Source organism: Thamnophis elegans, chromosome 6 (genome assembly GCF_009769535.1).
Source record: "Thamnophis elegans isolate rThaEle1 chromosome 6, rThaEle1.pri, whole genome shotgun sequence".
Lineage (NCBI taxonomy): Eukaryota > Metazoa > Chordata > Lepidosauria > Squamata > Colubridae > Thamnophis > Thamnophis elegans.
In genome coordinates this window covers 80,980,577-81,000,910 of record NC_045546.1, presented here as the reverse complement: position 1 = coordinate 81,000,910, position 20,334 = coordinate 80,980,577, and the positions used below count along the sequence as shown (strand labels likewise).

Sequence of the window (20,334 nt, the reverse complement as noted above, 5' to 3'; positions counted from 1 at the left end):
GGTCTCTTGTGACGAGCCGAAGGACAGAAAATGGAAGTAGTGATCTTCCTCCCATATTTGGGCATACCGGGGGTTGTAAAAGAAATCTAATAGATACCTTTCACCCTGGCTTCGCTGATAACGGATAAGAGCCTGTGGCCTAATGGCTAAGAAGTCTGCCTAGTATGTAATATAGCCCAGGTTCGAATCCCAGTAAGGGTATGGCTAGCTGATGAGAGCTAAATAGCTTGAAATAGATCTATACTAGTCTCCCTTTATTTATTTATCAGCACAAATACAACAACATATATGTATGTATGTGTGTGTGTGTGTGTGTGTGTGTGTGTGTGTGTGTATATGTGTATGTATGTATGTATGTATGTATATATATATATATATATATATATATATATATATATATATATATATATATATATATAAACATCTGTAGTTTGAGCAGCACAGAGACTGCAAAAAAGTAATCCTCACTTACTGACTATTCATTCAGCAATCATTCAAAATTATGAAAGTGCTGGAAAAAAAATAACTTTATAGCCCATTTAGGACCTTTGCAAGATCAGTTTGAGTCAAGTGATCACCTTAACAGTAGGGACAGGTTTTCTTTCCCCCCCCCCCGTGCAGAGGGGAGAGATTGGAGAGAAAGCAATTGCAAGAAAGTATGCTGTTTGTTCTTCTATAGATCAAAAGCAATGTAATTATGCTGGCAAGCACTGGTCAGGTGAACTACGTAAACAGCTGACAGTATTTTCTCTTGAAATCCCTTTCTCTCCAATTTCTCTGCTCTGCAGGGAGAGGGGAGGGGAAAAAAAGCAAGCAATTTCTGTAGGTCATTTCTCCTTCGCCTAACTCTTTCCTCTTTTTCTGCAGAGGAGAGATTGGAGAGAAAACCATTTCAAGAGAGTAGGCTGTTTGCATACTGTGCCCGCAGCTCCCAGCCCTTGGCGGCAGTGAAATTGCATTGCTTTCAATATGTTTAAGACAGTAAGTGGGCACTTGAGCATTTCAAATGGTGAGGGAGCAATTAGGAAACAAACAAAAACTGAAGGTAACACCCCCCCCCCAAAAAAAAAAGGTTTGAAAGAAAACCCCTGAAGGTGTGAAATTGAGTAGCATTGACTTTTTCCAGCTGGAAAACACAAGTGTGATCACATGATTTCCCGTTTAGCAATCACTTTATTTAACAGTGGTGTGGCCAATCCCAATTAGGGTCATTAAGTGAGGACTACCAGAACATGTTATAAAATTTAGTAGCAAAGTGTAAGGATTCCTTGGGAAATAAATTGCCTTGAAAAGAACTGTATTACAATTACATAATTGTCAAACTCTTCTTTCATTTAATTTGCAATTATAATTAATATTTAACTAATTAGCACTTTTAGCATTTATATACCATTTCACAGTGCTTTATATTTCTCCCTAAGTGGTTTACAGAGTCAGCATAACCCCCCAATAATCTGAGTTCTCATTTTACCAACCTCAGAAGGATGGAAGGCTGAGTCAACCTTGAGCCAATCAGTATCGAAGGAATCAAACTCCTTAGCCTGCAATACTGCATTCTAACCACTGTGCCACTGTGTCTTTAATTAGTTAGCTATCAGATACCGTGACCCGACAAATGCGTGCACGACAAAAGCGCGCCGACGTAACCGCGCCGACAAAACCGCAATGTCATAAACGCGCCCACAACAACACGCCGACAAAACCGCGCCCACAAAAGTGCGATTTAAGTTAAGGTAAGGGTTAGGTTCAGGGCTAGGTTTAGGTTTAGGGTTATTAGGTTGTTATTAGTTCTTTGTTGAAGGTGCGCTGTTGTTGGCGCGCTTCTGCGCTCATTCGTCGGCACGATTTCGACCTCGCGGTTTTCTCACCGCTGTTTCGTCGGCGCGCTTTTTGTCGAGTGCGCTTTTGTCGGTGAACCATCAGATACTAACATATTGACATTTAAGCAATATTTATATATTGGAAAACTAATGAAAGTAGGAAAGTTTTTCTTAACTAATTAAGAAAATTAAGCAGCAATGTGATATTTTTGTTGCTTTAAAACATATGATGAACTAAGCAGCAGCCTAATCCAAGAGATGGCTAATTAAATCTTATGCTATACTTCTCAGATCACATTCAACTTTGTCCCAAGAAAAATACTTTCCCTGGTTTTTTGTACTATCGTGTTTCCCTAAAAATAAGACAGGGTCTTATTTTCTTTTCACTCCTGAAATAAGCGCTTGGCCTTATTTTTGGGGAGGTCTTATTATTTTTGAGGTGCAGGAGGCCCCTTAACCTTGGCCCATGGATCAGCTGATCCAGAGAAAGCCAGAAGTTCTATCTCTGTTTCTGGCATACTCTTGCCAGCCCTAGCATCACTGGGACTGCCGCGCTTTTTGCGGCCACCATTAAGAGAAGGGATGCGGTAGCTAGGGTTTGCGGTAGCGGCCTGTGGGAGGCCGTTCTGTGTGGATCGCAGGTGCATGTGGGGCACGTTCCCTCTTCCCCTCCAGGAAATGGCGGGGACCAGCTGCACATGTGTTTAAATATTTTAGGAAAGGGCTTATTTTCAGGCATGTACTCAAAAGCCCGATTGGGCTTATTATCCAGGGAGGTCTTATTTTCAGAGAAACAGGTATTTTCTAGACAATATCTTAAAAAGAATTAATACTTTATATTTTTTTAGATCTGTCCAAACAGAAAGGCTATTAACATTGTTCCCTTTACTACATTTTAGAATGAATTGGTTTCCTATCAAAAGTGTTTTCAAGCAATCAAAAATTACTTTGTTTCAACTTTTTATGTGTACAGTATATTGTTCAAAACTGTTAATTTTATGCTCTTAAAACAGGAAACATGGCATTATGTCTGAAACAGCCCTAATGACATTTCTTTACTGTACAGTAGTCACTTGAAAATTGTAGGCTGTATTCATCAAAGCTGCCAATCATTATAAAGACCTTTGGAAATCTTCATTAATAAATGTCATCCTTAACATTATGAGAGCACTGGTTTATTAAAGCCACATAACAAATATATATATATATATATATATATATATATATATATATATATATATATATATATATATATATAAAAAATAAGGAAGCACCCAGTAAAAAAAACTGCATTAAACTAAATATGCTAGCGAGATATCAAAACACTAAAACATAATACTGACAAAAAGTATTTTAGATTTATATCATGATTAGCTATGCTTCCCCAAGCAGAAAATATATGTATTCAGAATTAACAAATACTTTTTTTAATGATCAACATAATCAGTCAAATTTAAAAAAAATCAGTCAACTAAAAAACAACAGATGGATTATGAGATTTAGAGATTAGTTTTTTAAAATGGAATGCTTCGATTTATCACATCAACAAGTCTGCTACACACATGTTCAGCATCATTTGTTTGAAATAATGATTGTGAAAGAGAAGTATTAGAATATTCCATGTAGTCTACGCACATATTTCTTGACTATTAATCTGAATGCCACGCTTATTCCAACAATTCTGCTTAATGTACCTGTGGTAGCAATGTGACAAACCTTTATTCATATTTGGAGATTCCAACAGCAACATGCTCAAAAGAAGTGAAACGCCATGGCAAATATTAAAATTATATTGCCTGAGTATATACTCAGAATCTATTGAGAAGATGTTATAGCAGTATGGCAGTCCTCAACTTATGACCACAATTGAAGCCAAAATTTCTGTTGCTAACTGAGACATTTGTTAAGTGAATCACTACAGTTGTTAAATTAGCAACATGGTTATTAAGTGAATCTGGCTTCCCAATTGACTTTGCTTGTCAGAAGGTCACAAAAGGTGATCCCATTACACTGGGGACACGGCAACCGTCATAAATATGAGTCAGTTACCAAGCCTCTGAATTTTGATTATATGACCATTGGGATGCTGAAGTTGTCGTAACTGAAAATTGGTCAGTTCACTTTTTTCAGTGCTGTTGTAACTTTGAACAATCACTAAACAAAACGTTGCAAGTTGAGGATTACCTGTGCCTTTTAAATTTTCTTAAATGTATTATGCTGTCTATTCATTTATATGTGACAGCATAAGTAATATCACATTTCACTGTCTAATCAGCTTTCCAAGAGGCAATTAGATATTGAATTAAAGGCTTTTAAAAACATTGCAAACATTTAATGATCTTTCAACAGGCAATGAAATGACAAAAACATCTAGACTTTAATCAAGATTAAAATAGCTAATCTTTTACCGTTTTTTTTTTTTGTGAGAAATGCATAAATTTTCAGACCTACGTATTTTCTGCTCTGCCTGAACAGGACTCTTCATATTTCATTTAGACACAATTTGGTGGTAGTTCTAAAATAGGCTTGTCCAAATTCAGGTGACTTTAGAGGAGATTTGCTGCTAATAACTTTACCCCAGAAATAATTACAAGAGGTTGACTAGCTGCATTCTTCTCCATTAATCAAAACAGAATGTTAAAAAACAATAGCCATGACTAAAAGACACAACACATTTGGTTTCAAATATTTGTAAACACAACATGATTATAAGCAAATAACCTGCAATTATTTTTTTTATATAGAAAACATAATTCTAAGATTACAAAGGAAAAAAAACCTTCAGAAAATTCGTCAGAAAATTAAGAAATGATATTATATCAACCTACTTCAAACAAGCTTTTAATAATTTCTTAGAAGTAACAGAATACACGGAAAATAAATAACCATGAATCTTACCTTCCAGCATACTGAGATGCATGGCATCATTGGCTCGCTTTGGTACACTAAGCATAACTTCCAAGCCATCTTTAATCTCACCTTTACCCTCTTCACAACAGGTGAGTAGCTCCTGTAAAGGTATCACATTACTATTCAATCATTTATTTCTATTAAATCTTATCTACCCAGAACATGTCATTTGCAGTCTTTTAATAAGATGCCAATATTCTAACCTGGGATGTTTAGGATACAGGTATTTGTTTCCAACTACAATGATACCAGAAGAGTAAGATGGGCATCGTGACCACATGGCACAAGTTCTGCTCTTTCATACTTGCACTGTGACATCACACAAAGGAACATGAGGGATGGGGGTTTATGTCACAGTGAACACTTAGCTTTCTGATCTATCTTGCAGCTGTCTATATTTCAGAGAAATTAAGAGGGAGGCTTGAAGTCATTAGCCAAACCACAACTTAGTCCTCTGAAGTCTTCAGAGGGCCCTCATAAAATGGATGCTAACCAAGAAAGTAAACACCCATTTGCCAGGAACAAAACTGGCAATATTGTACCAATCTTCTTTAGCTTAATGATGTTCTCCAACATGCCATTTATCTTTTTCTTCTTCATGGACAGATTGATATACAGAATTTATAGAGAGACATTTATTTTCTGAGAATGCCCGTGAAGCTAAATCAATCTTTAAAAAACATAAATTATGTTAGAGGTTAGTGCTTTATTCCAGTACATTCTTATTTCCCAGATATATATGTATATGTATGTATGCGTGACCCAACAAATGCGTGCCCGACAACAGCGCGCCGACGAAACCGCGGCAATAAAACCGCAACGTCGACAGCACGGCCACAAAAGTGCGCCCACAAAAGAGCGCCAACAGAAGTGCGATTACGGTTAAGGTAAGGATTAGGGTAAAGGTTAGGGTTAGGTTCAGGGTTAAGTTTAGGGTTAGGTTCAGGGTTAGGTTTAGGGTTACCTTTAGGGTTAGGTTTAGAGGGCGCTTCTGTTGGTGCACTGTTGTTGGCGCGCTTCTGCGCTTATTCGTCGGTGTGATTTCAAACTCGCGGTTTTCTCCCCGCGGTTTTGTCGGCGCGCTTTTGTCGAGCATGCATTTGTCGGTGAACCGTATGTATGTATGTATGACTATATGACTATATATATATAGGCTTACCTCAACCCTGCTGGCTTTTTACAAGGCATTGAGAACTTGGCTTTGCAAGCCTAATAAAAGCAATTAAAGGAGGCTTAACAGATGGTAGAAGGTCCATATGAATAAGCAGTGGAGACTCAAGAACCCTGGGAATTGTTGGAGCTATGTACGGAATGATGTAAAAAAAAGAACAAAGCAAAGCAAAGTTGCCAAGGTTGAGAAACAATGTGCCAGAGGATTCAGCGCGGTGGCTGCGGAATTCTGGGAATTGAAGTCCATAAGTCTTAAAGTTGCCAAGTTTGGAGATCCCTGCTGTAAGCCATCTACATTGCTTTGCTTCATTATTTAAGAAGTCAATGTACAGGAAAACAGTCTTTTCATTTAACAAATGGCAATGGCATTCCATTTTTTTTTTTACTGCATTCAGATAAAAACTATAGCAACCCATTTCCAAATATCAAGATATTGCTTTGTTCTTTTACTGGAACATTTAAAAATATTCCAAAGATGAATTAAGTGCATTTAAAACAAGGAAGTTTTCTGAATATCACAAACATTTTGTACATAGCTCTGTCAATATACAGGTTGCTAAGTTTCCCCCTGCTTAATTAAATGCACTTTCTACCATCTGTTAAGCCTCCTTTAATTACTTTTAATAGGCTTTTTGGTCCCTTGAAAGTACGTTGTAATGTGCAGAAACACTGGTTTGTGATGCACAAAGTGATTTTTGCTGGCTGCACACTTGAGTGAAAAGGAAAGATAGGCAACATTTTAAATTAAATTAAAAATATAGATAGGCAAATGGAAATAAGGGAAACTACCAAGAAGAATTGGCTCATGAAATGTAAGATTGTCTGCACGGAAGATACATATTCATTTTAAAAATATTTTTCCTCAGCTTCTTGATCTTAAACAGTTGGGGTGGGGGCTATGCAGTCTAATTACATAAAGTCAAAACATAGGAAAAAGGAAGCCAAAGACTTAGGCTGAAACACAAATCAAAAAAGACCTTTTGAAGTCTTTGCCATTCCCCCCCATGATCGTATCTATAGATGGGCTGCTTCTGAAAGTTGATGTGACTGGGAGAGAATATTACGATTAAGTTTCTAACTGTTGCTCAGGATGTGATTGAGAAACGATTGCAAGCTCAAATTGGATGGTTTGAAACAGCGGTTTACCCATAATGGGGGGGGGGGGGGACAGTTCCAAATGCAGTGTTTTGTAGTAGTTGACTCTCAAGGAAGTAAGGGCATCAATAAGGGTTTCTTACTTCCAAAAAGGCTGTAACTGGCATCAGTTGGAGAAGGGCAAAGGCTGCTCATACAGAAGTTATGCATAAGGGAGAAACCCTATACAACCCTATTGAAAGCCAGCATAGGGGCTACTGTAGTATATAAACAATTGTGGACACGTAGCAATTCCATCGTTGAAATCCAATTTGTTTCATCCCACCCAGGTCCTTACTGCCACCAAATACTGTATAAAGAATATCCACTGCATCTATCATCAACAGAGCGACGATAACTCACTCCAAACTGATTAAATGACCTCACTCAAATGAAAACCTCAGCTAAAAGGATCTGATACTCTGCTTCATCATTTGAAGCTTCTCACCCTCAATTTTAGAATCCTAAATGATGTAGAATCGGGCAGCTATTTCAATGACTGCTTTATTGCCACCTGATTCTGCCTAACCACCAAAGTAATTGGGACCATCTCTGAATTCTAGCACCATCAGCTGCTGTAGTATATAGGGGAGGATAGGATCTTTCCCTACCACGAGACTCATGTTATCCTATTCTAGCTAACCATCTATTGCAATCTGATTCCCCTCTTAAGTGTAAACTCCAGTCAAGTTTAAAAAGAACTGAATTGAATTGAATTTATTGCATTTATATGCCGCCCTTTTCCCCGAAGGGGACTCAGGGCGGCTCACAATCCAAGTCAGGGAAGGGGGTACAGATAAGGGATAAAAAGACGAACAGAACAAAGACTTCTGACAAGATCAAGTGATAGCAGCATTAAACAAAAAAGTAATCTTTATTCCTGTAGTCAGGTTGCAAATAGGCCACAACCCGATTGGGCACCTGCCTGTCTTAAAGGAATTATTTGCAGATAACTTTGGGGAGGGAAAAATGAAAGATATCCTCAATTTCTGGTGATATCGGGGGATATCTAATGAGCCTGATTCCATTTGTGATTTCTAAACCAACCATTTGGAAGAATCTGGTAAGATTACTTTATTCTTTACTTTATATACCTGGTAGTATATTTCTCCTGGAATTTCCACCAAAACCATTCCCTCTTCCCCCCACGGTGAAAGTTGCTTTAAGGTACTTTATATACCAATCTAGGCCAGCATAATATATGTTGGGTCACGTATAAAGAGTTCTTTTATTTAGCTGTAGCCCAATAGAACTGTATTTTTCAAAAAGCATATTTTCAGTGTAAAAAAGGTATCCAGCTACACAAACAACACTCACCTTTAGAAGAAGTTGGTATTTGGTTATCCGTTGAACTGGTTTGATAAGGTAAGATGAGATTGAGTTGGCTAAGCCATGCCGCTGTTGTATTTCCTGCAGTACGGGTTAAATATTTGAGAGGCAAGTATAAATTAACTTAGACAATTTGCAGATATTTTTTTCATTATAAAAACTCAGAGGCCTGAGAAATTCCAGATAGCCTATGCTTAAGATTAGGAACAATCTAAACTGCTCAAAGTTAGTGTAACAGGAAGAAGCTGAGTTCAATGCAGAGATGTTATTAATTTCCTTTTTTAAAATTTCCTTTGTCTTAATATATTTTAGACTGTGTTTGTTAAAAATCTATACCGTGTACGGGCTCTGGGAAGTCGGGGGGGGGGAGGGAGGTGGGGTGTTAGGGGGGAGGGGGGAAGGGGGATATATAGTATGTGTTAGATTTTAAAGTAACATGACTGCACTTGTATACTGTTGCTCTTTAATTCCAGTGTAAAAATAGGATAAGCTGAATATATTAATAGATAGTAGAAATACACCGAAGGGAAGAGTAGAGGGATAGAAGAAAGAGGGGTAGAGAGGGTGGGAGAGAGGACTGGAGGGAGGGTGAGAAGGAAGGGAGGGAGTGTACCGGGAGAGGGGAGTGGTAGAGGGGGAGGGGAAGTAGGGTAGAGGGGAATGATGGAGGGAAGATGGAAAGTTGGAGGGGGGGCGAAAGAAAGGGTGTATGGAGGGTTGAAGAGGTACACTGGGTCTTTATTTTGAGGGGTTTTGTTGACAAGAGGAATGGCTGTGTTTATTGTTTAATGTTATATGACCCCGGTTATGCACAGTATATATGTGACTGTACGAAAATGAAAATAAAAAACACATTTACGGAAAAAAAAAAACCTCAGAGGAAGTCCTAAATCAGGGCCATCATGTTCCTCATCAATTAGGGTATGTGTATTTATGCTTGACCTATATATTAAAAATTGTGAAAGCCATTTCACCACTAGCCATGCCAGCCAGGCCTCTAGGAAATTCTAGCTCAGCAACATATTAACACAACATAACACATCAACATCACTGCTAAAGCCTATTCAAGCTATCACTTTTATTATATTTTGTTAAATAATTATGGCCAGTGTACTTGCTCCAATTTCTATCAGTGTGAAGAATCCTGCTTTAGATTCTAACAGTTTGATTACCCTTTTTTTTTTGATTTTGGTATTATATAGCATTTTGATGTAAACTGCTCTGAGAGAAAAATCCCTTCCCCATCTTTAGTACTTTAAAGGAACATTTCTGAAGTGCAATGATGATAGCAAAAATCCATGTTTAGTTGTTTTTAATAGTTGTTTATATTAGTTTTTAACTGTTTTGTTGTGTGCTGCCTGCAGTCATATTTCTGAGAGGGTGGCTATATGAATTTGCTAAATAAATAGATAAATATGTGTAAACAGCGCTTCTTCTGGCAAAGTGAAACCAGACTAATTTACTGAGAAGGAGCAAATATATTATTTTACAGTTGTTGAATACTCTGATATATCAAAATATTTTGATTGTTCAGACTTCATTCTGAATTCCAGAAATACATTTTAGGATATTGTCAGAGAAATATTTATTCAGAGGGATTCTGGATGTGTCTTTAATAGAGATAGGTATAAAATTGGGTGGATTAGCACTGGACTAAGAAAGATGTATGCCAATATAAGCTTATTGATTGAAAGATAATTTCTTTCTTAAAACAGGCCTTCCAAATCCAATAAAAGAAAATTACAGTTATAACCTTTTCCCTACTCCATTCCTATTTAAAGATTTACAAAACATAATGTATTACATTATTGGTTTCATTCTGTGTCAGTAACTGACAGTTGGCAATCTTACCTTACATCTTTCATTGTATCTTTTCTTTTTTGGGGAAAAAAAATTCCTGGAAGCAGGCGTTCAGAACTGAATTCTTCCTGGGGCAGTGACGTGCGGTGAGGTTTATGGCTGGTGAGGCAGCCTCTCCCTCAACATTCCATTGTCTAAAGCGCTTTTTTTGCCCGCCTGTCAGAGCTCAGGTGGGTGAAAGAAAGAAAGTGCTTTAGACAGTGGGGTGTTGGGGGAGAGGAGAGAATGCTCCTCTCCCCCGACACCCCACTATCTAAGGCGCTTTCTTTCTTTCGCCCGCCTGAGCTCTGACAGGCGGGTGAAAGAAAGCGGCAGCCCGCCAGCTCGCCCACCTGAGCTCAGGTGGGTGAAAGAAAGAAAGTGCTTTGAACAGTGGGATGCCGGGGGAGAGGAGAGAATGCTCCTCTCCCCCGACACCCCACTGTCTAAGGCGCTTTCTTTCTTTCGCCCGCCTGAGCTCTGACAGGCGGGCGAAAGAAAGCGGCAGTCCGCCAGCTCGCCCGCCTGAGCTGGCGGGCTGCCCTTTTCTTTTGCCCGCCTCTGTGTCCGCGGCTACCTATTTTTTAATAGGAACAGTCAAATGATAGAAAATACACAAATGTTCTTCACATTTGTGACAGTCAAACTGACCCGAGGTAATTGGAATAAAAATCAGGTCATTCTGATGTCATCATGATAACACACATGTTCCAGTTTTAGCATAGTGAGTGTTAACAACGACAATGAAACTAAATCCTCCAAGAGAAAGCTTTGATCACTGTAATGAAAAGATTATTCTTCGAACAGGGTCCATGTCAAACTTTCATCCATATTCTTTCAAAGCTAATGCTGAATTCTCACTATGTGCATTTGCATATATGTACACGCAAATGTGTGTGCTATGCCCATAAATATACTTTCGGAGCTCAAGTGGTATAAATGCAGCACTATAATCCTGTACTTACATCAAAATATGCGCCTGCATGCTCTAAAATTAGCTGAGTTGAGTCTGGTTTGTTTTTGCAATAAGTGACATACATTTGGAACTTGTCTGCCTGCAAAGGGAAAAAAAAAAAGATTGAAATGATTTGTAAAAAGCTCCACCTGGTGGAAACTTGGCTATTTGAGAATTATTTGAGTTTAAATCTGTTAGATAAAGAATCTGGCATGCAAGAAGAGTAACTATTACAAAAGGGGGAAAAATGGTACATATTAGTTAGGTTATAAACTGATTCACCTGTCCTCCCGAAATGCATGTGTTCAGATACTGTATATCCTGAATCATAAGAGATTTCTAAGAAATATCTCACCTATTAAACCTCTTTTGCAACAATAAATTTTAAAAATTAGTCATGAGATGCTTTAAATTCATGTTAATATGACATCCCGCAGCTTGAAGTACAGCTGCTTAATAGAATTATATGAAACTGACAGGATGCCTATTTCACATCCCATAACTCAAAAGATAATTTTCTTTATTCACCAGTTAGAGCGGGGGTCTCTTTCCTGAGCTGAAGAGCCCTATTGTACAGGGAGTCCTGGACTTATAACAGTTCAGTTAGTGACCATTCACAGTTACAACAGCAGTGAAAAAACTGATTTACAACTGTTTATCACACTTATGACCATTGCAACACCCCCATGGTCATGTGATCAAATTTCAGATGCTTGGCAACTCATATTTATGATTGTTGCAGTGTCCCGAGGTCATTTGATAACCTTTTGTGACCTTCTGACAAGCAAAATAGAGAGCCGAGTGGCGCAGTGGTTAGGGTGCAGTACTGCAGGTCACTTCAGCTGACTGTTATTTGCAGTTCAGCGGTTCTAATCTCACCAGTTCAAGGTTGACTCAGCCTTCCATCCTTCCGAGGTGGGTGAAATGAGGACTCAGACTGTGGGGGCAATATGCTGACTCTGTAAACCGCTTAGAGAGGGCTGAAAGCCCTATGAAGCGGTATATAAGTCTAACTGCTATTGCTACTGCTATAAAATCAACGGGGGAGTCAGATTCACTTAACAGCCTTATTACTAACTTAAAAATTGCACGATTCACTTAACAACTATGGCAAGAAAAATTGTAAAATGGGGCAAAGTTCACTTAACAATTCACTGTTTCATTTAGCAACGGAAATTTTGGCCTCCATTGTGGTTTCAAGATGAGAACTATCTGTATTTACACACTATAAATCTCTTCTATTAGGCCATAGTTTTATTTTTCAAGGGTGGATGATCACAACTCAAAATACAATTGATCATTTAGCAAAGGTAACAAAGCAATGACCAACATCTTACCCAGGTAACAAAGCAATGACCAACATCTTCAGGTAGCTGCTCATATTTCTCCAGCTCTTTTAGGAATATACTGTTTAAAGAAATGATTGAATAAAACCATTAACATGTTCCTCTTTTCTTTCTACTTTCTAATTATACTATCCGTAGTGGCTATAACATATTGTTATATACAATACTTGTGCAGAATAATCCAGTCAATCTAGCCTTAGAACCAGGGGTGGGTTGTTCGCCCCGTTCCAACCGGTTCGGTTGGAACGGGGCCGGAGGCGTCCTCGTGCACGGTGCACTCATGCGTACTAGCGTCTGCGCGACGCTCCAGCTGCTCCTGGACAATCGCGCAGGCTCTGTATGCATCCTGCGCATGCGTGGAAGCGCAGAACTCGTCAAAACCGGGTAAGGACCGCAGGCGGGCGGGCGGCCCCTTCGCCGTTCCCGGAAGTTACTTACTTCCGGGTTCGGTGACCAACCGGTTCGCAGGGACCGTCGCGAACCAGTTGAAACCCACCCCTGCTTAAAACTAAACTACACTTTATAGTTCCAGGAAACATTGATCTAGCTATAGCTACAGCTATGCTATGTCAGGTTATGGCACATTATAATCATGCCAGACTTACAAAATGTGGTGCCTTTTAGCTGTGATGAGTTAGAACTGGCTCAGAGTCCCCTATGCATTAAACAAAACATACACATTGAAATAACTAGTAGGAAAATTAGCACTTATTTACTGCCTTCATTGCAAGTTAAATGATCTAAAATTGACCATACAAACAAATAAACAAACCTATTACAGGAAGAGAATGCTTGTATTTCCAAGCTTTATAAAATCAATCTATACTGTAAGTTCATGAACAATTAGCAAGTTATTTTATTATTATAACAATTTTATTAAAGATTACAATTTACAACAATAAAAACTAAAAACTAAAATAAGAAAAAATAAGAGGCAGAAAAGAAAAAAGCAGAAAAAATAGAAAAGAAAAAAATAAGAATATAGTAAAGACATATATAAAGAAGTGACTTCCTCATTTATCACGGTAAGTATAACCAATTTTAGTAATTTATCACTTCTCCTAAAATACAGCAAATGATCTCTTGTTCTCATATTTTATTTATCTACAAACAACATAAAGGCTTGTCATTTTACTCCCAGTGTCAGCAAAAATCCATTAAGGGTTACAAGAGATAACAATATATCTGCTTTAATCTTGATCAAATAAGCCAACTTTATATTAACTCCTTTTATTTCAAACAATCTTAATTCTAGATCTTGCAAATGATGTCCCAGAACTTGATTTATTTTTACTTTTTCTTCGTCCCTCCTCACAAAATTCTTCAAGGCTTTAACAAGCCTCTTGTAAATCCCACATAGGAAAATGTTATTTGTATATCCCTTTTAATTATTAAGAGATCAGTTTCTTTTGCATCTCCAGTGTTGTAGTATCTTTTTCCATGTCATTTTAAAATCCACTTTCAAATCTCAATCACGTCAGGTACAACTTGTTCTTTTTCTATAATATTTTTAAACATAGTGTACTACAGAGGTAGACCTTCTCAAAATTAATTTCTGGGTCCCTTGTTTAAAAATAATTTTTAATATAACTAATGTCAAAATATTTTATTTCATTCTATGTTTGTAAGCTGAATTTGACTGCTCTTCTCCTTTGAATGTAATCTTTAGTTCTTTTAAGTTCCCTCTAGTATTTGATTTAATTTTTTTTAGCAGAATTCAAAACGAAAGCATTTCCCCATGGGAAGGATTCTATATAATTAATTCCAAAATTTTATTTCAAATTTATTTGGACTCTGTCCATTGGTATCTTTTTAAAATCAAAGTTTTATATCACCCTTTTGCTGTTTATTCCAGATTTTTTTTTATATTCCTTATATTTGTATTTAAAACTTCTTTCCTTAAGGATTGAAGAAAACTCACCTATGTCAGGTAAGCCCCAAAATAAGAAAAACACATGGTGATTCTTCCAAGCTGACTTTATTGTTCCCACACTTATATACAGAATCTTGCCAGGCTAAGTACTCTACTATCTACATCTACCATATACTCCGAGAAACATTAAGGAGGGGCTATCTTCACCCTTTCACACAAAATATCTGGACTGAACTGTTTCTTATTCCTCTGGAATGTATCCCCTCTTTCCTTGGAATCCAGCCTACTACATTCCATCACATCCAGTTCTGTAAAACCTGTAGGTCCAAAGATTCCCAATAGATGGAAAGCAGTTAACAAGCAATTTCCAAAAGTGATTAGAGAAGAAAGTATGCAAACTCATATTCCTTTCAAAGACAGTTTGAGCAAGATGTTTGTTGGCCCTCATCTTCCAGAGCTTTAAAACTAGGGTAAACTGCTGTCTTGGGTTCTCTGCCTGGAGTGCTTGTGGGTGATTTCAATCCTCCCTTTTGTCTGGAGAGGAATTACAAAAAACTTGCTGGCTCTTTATTCTGCAACAATCAGCAGCTCCACAAAATCAGTCTACCCTTTCTTCCCTGAAATTGACCATTGACTTCTATGTGCGCTGTGAGGGGAATCCAAGCATGGGTTAACTTTGGAATCCAAGCATGGGTTAACTTTGCCCATTAGCCTAGAGACCGAGTTATGTAAATGTTGACCACGCCCCCTCTGACTGGACGGGTCAGTTTTTTAACTCAGTCCAGCCTGACGAGACATATATCAATTCTCTCTCTAGTATAATTAACAAATTGCTCAGGATCCTTGGATTCAGCTTTACTTTTCTGGAGGAGGAAACGGCGATTAGTAAGCGATCTTTCAGCAGGGAGTGGAGAGACGACAGTTTGCTGTCAATCACGGCACTCGCCGCGCTGCTCTGCCTCCGGAGCTCTAGCAGCCGGGGCTTCGACGGCCCTGTCTGAACTGCCCATTGGCATTACAGCCACGATCAAGTTCTAATGACTTAAGATGTGGTTGGACACTCATTGATCTCTTTTATGCCTCAACATCTTTTCCACATAATAGTTACAATATAAAAAATAAAATTCCTTTCATTACCTATTGAGAACCAATGCAGCCATAATTCTAAGCGTGACCATTGGGCAATATATATAGTGTAGAGATTTTTCACATAAGGAAATTTTGAACTACCTGATGTTCACTTGGACTAGTGAGACAAATTCAAAGGAGATGACTGTGCATGGGAGCTCAGAATTACAACAGTTGGGGGCTTTAGAGAGCAAGACAATGGCTTTTTCCCATCTTGCATTCTATGCGGGCACATTTATGTATTAAATAAGACTTTTGCAAACCAAGCATTGCGTTTTGCAGGTATGCCCGCAGGCTGGTTGTAATAGATTTTTCATCCGTTACTTATTCACAGCAAATTTTAAGACTCCACAAATATTAACAGAGAAAAAGGATGCAGTATATCAAATTAGGGATCCTTACTAAGGGAAGGAAATTTGGTGCGGGAGACACTACAGAATAATTTTTATGTGCATCTGGTGAGTCTGGAGCTTCAAATAAATCCTGAATTCAGACTATGTGATCTAGTAAGTCTGAATTAAGTCTTTAATGCTATTCTCAGATCCTATTTATGTGCCGAGGTGGCACAGTGGTTAGAGTGCAGCACTGCAGGCTACTTCAGCTGACTGCAGTTCTGCAGTTCGGCTGTTCAAATCTCACCGGCTCAAGGTTGACTCAGCCTTCCATCCTTCCGAGGTGGGTAAAATGAGGACCCGGATTGTTGTTGGGGGCAATATGCTGACTCTGTAAACCGCTTAGAGAGGGCTGAAAGCCCTATGAAGCGGTATATAAGTCTAACTGCTATTGCTATTGCTATTCTAAGTCCAAATGAAAGTGCTGGTTTTGATCTTTAAAAGCCCTTCACAGCATAGAAGCTGGTTATTTGAAGGATTGTCTCTTCCTGATTACATCTGCTCATCCCATGAAATCTGACAAGAAAGGCTATGTTACAGGTCCTCACCTATCATGGATCTACACTTAGTGGGCCCAAGAAAATTGGCCTTACCTGCCTTGGACCTCTTCTTATAAATCCCCCACCCCCCAAAAGTCAGATCACATCCATCCCCCTTTATTTTCTGGAAATTCCTCAAAACCTGGCTTATCAGTCATCTCACAGATAAAAGCCGATGTGTTCTATTTATCAGTTTTATGTATTATGCAGCAAAACCCAAGCAACTCATTGTCTTGGGTGGCTGAACAACCTAGATCAGCCTATTTACATGAAATTTCCGGACCAAAATAAAGCAAGCCCATTTTAAGATCTACTTAAATAGAGAACCAGAATAAAACAGTGCTAATTCTGAAAATTGTCAAGCTACACTCATTGAACCTTCAATCTGCAGTAGCAAAATAAAAACATATATTCATTTAATATATCAGAAGACATTAGATCACTCTTTTTTTTTCTTCTAAAAGCAGGGTCATGGGTGACACTCTTCACTCACTTGTTATGGAATTCATAGATCTCCTGCATGTTTCCAAAAATGATGTGCTCTTTGTTGACAATACCCGGTGGGATCTCTTCAACACCACTCGTTATTTCCCAGAGATACGTCTGGTTAAAAAAAAATAAAGGAGGTGGAGCAAAGTTGACTTAACGATTATCTAGATATAACCAACCATCCTCAAACTAATATATGCAAAATCATATGGGACTTTATAAAATGTCTATTTCAGATTTGTATAATACTATTCTTTGGTATTATAATCATGAGGTTCCACCACAAAACCGCGGTGGAATAAAGCGCGCTCGACGAAAGCGCGTACGTGACGTCATCACAGCGCGACGAAAACATTGTGCTGTGAGCGGTAAATTTAAAATTAAAGCGAAAACCTTACCCTAACCCCCCCAAACCTAACCCTAAACCTAACCCTAACCCTTAACCTAACCCTAAACCTACCCCTAAACCTAACCCTTAACCTAACGCTAAACCTAACACTAACCCTGAACCTAACCCTAACCCTAACGCTTAACGTAACCCTAAACCTAACCCTAACCCTTAACCTAACCCTAAACCTAACCCTTACCTTTATGTGAATCGGCTTGCTTTAATTTTATTTTAATTTTAATTTAATTTATTTTTAATTTTTTTCGTTGCGCTGCTGATGACGTCACGTACACGCTTTCGTCGGGCGCGCTTTATTCTACCGCGGTTTTGACGGGTCACTAATCATGAGATCCTAACAAGTGCAACATGTCAATGAAAAACCAACAGTCTAAAACCAAACCCTGAAATACAGGAGAGAGGAGTTTTTGTTCAGAGAGAATGAGCCAGTTCTCGAATGTGACAGTGGAAGCAATAATAGAACATTATCCTTTCAGCAAAACAATAAAAGCTTAACCAAAGCAGCAACCAGTTCATTGTGCCTGAAAATGAACAGATATGCTATTGTCCCTGTTCAATCAACGTAGGAATGTTTAAAGAGCAAAACAAGAAGCTGATCGCGATTCTTGATTTAATTGACAAACACGCCTACTTCTGATACAGCACTGCACAGCTCTATGGTTACAGATCATACAATATGACAGTGTGGGGGGGGGGGAATCTATTTGAGAACCCACATTTAGCTTGAAAGCAAGAACTTACATCCATACATTCCCGGAGATCTCTTACATAAGCCTTCTCTGTCTGGATAAGCTCTGCCATGATGAACCTTTCCATACACAAGAGAGAGAAGAGAGAGAGAAACTTTAGACTATTCGTTTCATCCTATATCATTCTGAACAGAAATTAGATACACGGCAAGGATTTAACCTAGTAAAATATATTTGGTGAGCTCAAGAGCACAAGTGGATGAGAACTGCAACTAGAAAAAAATGTGGACTATTAAGGTCAGTAAAAATGATAATAAAATGTTTTAACATGGCTTTTGCATAAGTAAATATTGTCTCATCCTGGAAGCATTCTGTCCTCTAATGTAATCTTTGCTTTAAGTAGTGGCTAAAGGAAGCAATAAAAATACTGAATAAAATTAAAGGAAGGCTGCATTTGCTGATTCTTATTTGTTGTTGAAACTTAGAAAAAAAAATATAGATTCATTTTTTGGACGTTCAAGAGATCAGCCTATTTTAAAATGCCTTGAAAGGAAGGGTGCATTTGCTGATTCTTATTTGTTGTTGAATCTTAGAAAAAAATATTATAGATTCATTTTTTTGGACATTCAAGAGATCAGCCTATTTTAAAATGCCTTGAAAGGAAGGGTGCATTTGCTGATTCTTATTTGTTATTGAATCTTAAAAAAAAAAATCTAGATTCATTTTTTTGGGACGTTCAAGAGATCAGCCTATTTTAAAATGCCTTGCCTCAGACTTATCAAATAGCAATGCACAATTTAAAATCCATATTCTCATTTTCTTTTTTAACATATAGGGTCATAGAAATGGACAAATGGAAAAGGCGGGGGGGGGGGAGGGACATATCGTATACTTTGGCACGGACCAAGACTACCATGTGTTACTTTTCCCCTTCATTGTTTTATGCACATAATTTACATAAATGTAAAAAAGAATGTTTGGGTGACATATTAATGAGACGTTGGCTGGGGCTATGAATGCACAACATCCTAACTAAATAGATAAAAATTAGACACGTCCAAAGCATGGATAAACATGCATTATGTTAGGAGGGGACAAATGATTTACTCTTTCCTGCGTGCAGACTTCCTCTTTTCCTCATTAAGTTCATGAGCAGCATCTCTCAGCTTCACCTCTGACCCAGGGAGACTGGCTGGGATTATATCCAGTTGCAAGCTTTTGCTCTGAATTAAAGGAAGGGAAGATGACATCAAAATTAGTGAAGAGAAGGAGAAACCAACACAAAAAGGGGGTTCTATCTAGACAGAAATTCTAGAAGCCAGATGAAGTCGTTCCATATCACTTTGAGGCAAAATAAAAATTAAACATTCAACACTCACCGATTTATTGGAATCCGAAGAAATCCCGAGAGCTTTCTCTAAAGAGGTCCTGTATTTTTCCATACGCAGAGAGAAATCTCTGTATCGCTTGTCCACGGCTGTGACACATTTTTTAATCTCTGCTGCATGGGCATGCCCCTTTTCACAAAAGCCATCCGCTAGCTGTATCAACAACTTCACCCGCTCTTTGGTTTGCTATAGGATAGACGAAAGATGGGAAGGCAGTCAGAAAGAGTGGACATTCGGTGCCTCTAATGAATAACAGCCTTTTCACGCTATAAATAGAAGATAATATTCTGTTTCCATGCTAACGGCTTTTTGGTACTTGAACAGAATTATCAGGATCATTGCAACATTTTTTACATTTCTAGCTTTTAGGGTTCTGCAAAGTAAGGATAGCATCATCGTGCACTGACACTACTAGTGTGTCTGGGGATTGTCTAACTATCCAGAAAACACAAGTTTGGGGAAACATGCCTCATCATGTTAAAAACCCAATTTATAATACCACACGTCATTGATAAAGAACTCAAGAAGTTCCAGTCTTTATAGGAGCAGAGATTTTGGTAACGTATATGGTATTAAAAGAGTAATGTTAACATTAACAGACCTATTGTCCCCTACAGCGTGGGTGTAAAAAGATTGTGTCACAGATTCTGTTGGGATGTATCCAGTGGTGGGATTCAAATAATTTAACAACCGGTTCTCTGCCCTAATGACCAGCTGGATAGGCGTGGCTTGGTGGTCATGTGACTGGGTGGTCATGGCCAACTCAACGTCACTCACGTTGATGGGCGCTTCGCCTTAGCTGTTACAATGTAATAAGGGTTAACTGGAAAAGCGTTTCTGTAAGCGAGGACAATAAAGATGAGGCTAGAAACAACACCAGAATGTTTCCTTCCTGCCTTCCTTACAGGATTAGCCCTCAAAAGTGGA

The 20,334-nt window shown here is 38.3% G+C and overlaps 1 protein-coding gene across 1 annotated transcript in view; it reads right to left on the bottom strand.

Annotated features, from left to right (window-relative positions):
* TRIO (trio Rho guanine nucleotide exchange factor) overlaps positions 1-20,334 on the bottom strand; it is a 325,986-nt gene that overhangs the window by 94,127 nt on the left and 211,525 nt on the right. Inside the window, exons 22-29 of the mRNA XM_032219436.1 lie at positions 19,399-19,593; positions 19,127-19,242; positions 18,072-18,138; positions 16,929-17,038; positions 12,495-12,564; positions 11,168-11,257; positions 8,352-8,444; positions 4,719-4,830 (exon numbers count right to left, since the gene is read on the bottom strand). Of these exons, the coding sequence (XP_032075327.1) occupies positions 4,719-4,830; positions 8,352-8,444; positions 11,168-11,257; positions 12,495-12,564; positions 16,929-17,038; positions 18,072-18,138; positions 19,127-19,242; positions 19,399-19,593 (853 nt within the window). The remainder of the gene's footprint in view (positions 1-4,718; positions 4,831-8,351; positions 8,445-11,167; positions 11,258-12,494; positions 12,565-16,928; positions 17,039-18,071; positions 18,139-19,126; positions 19,243-19,398; positions 19,594-20,334) is intronic.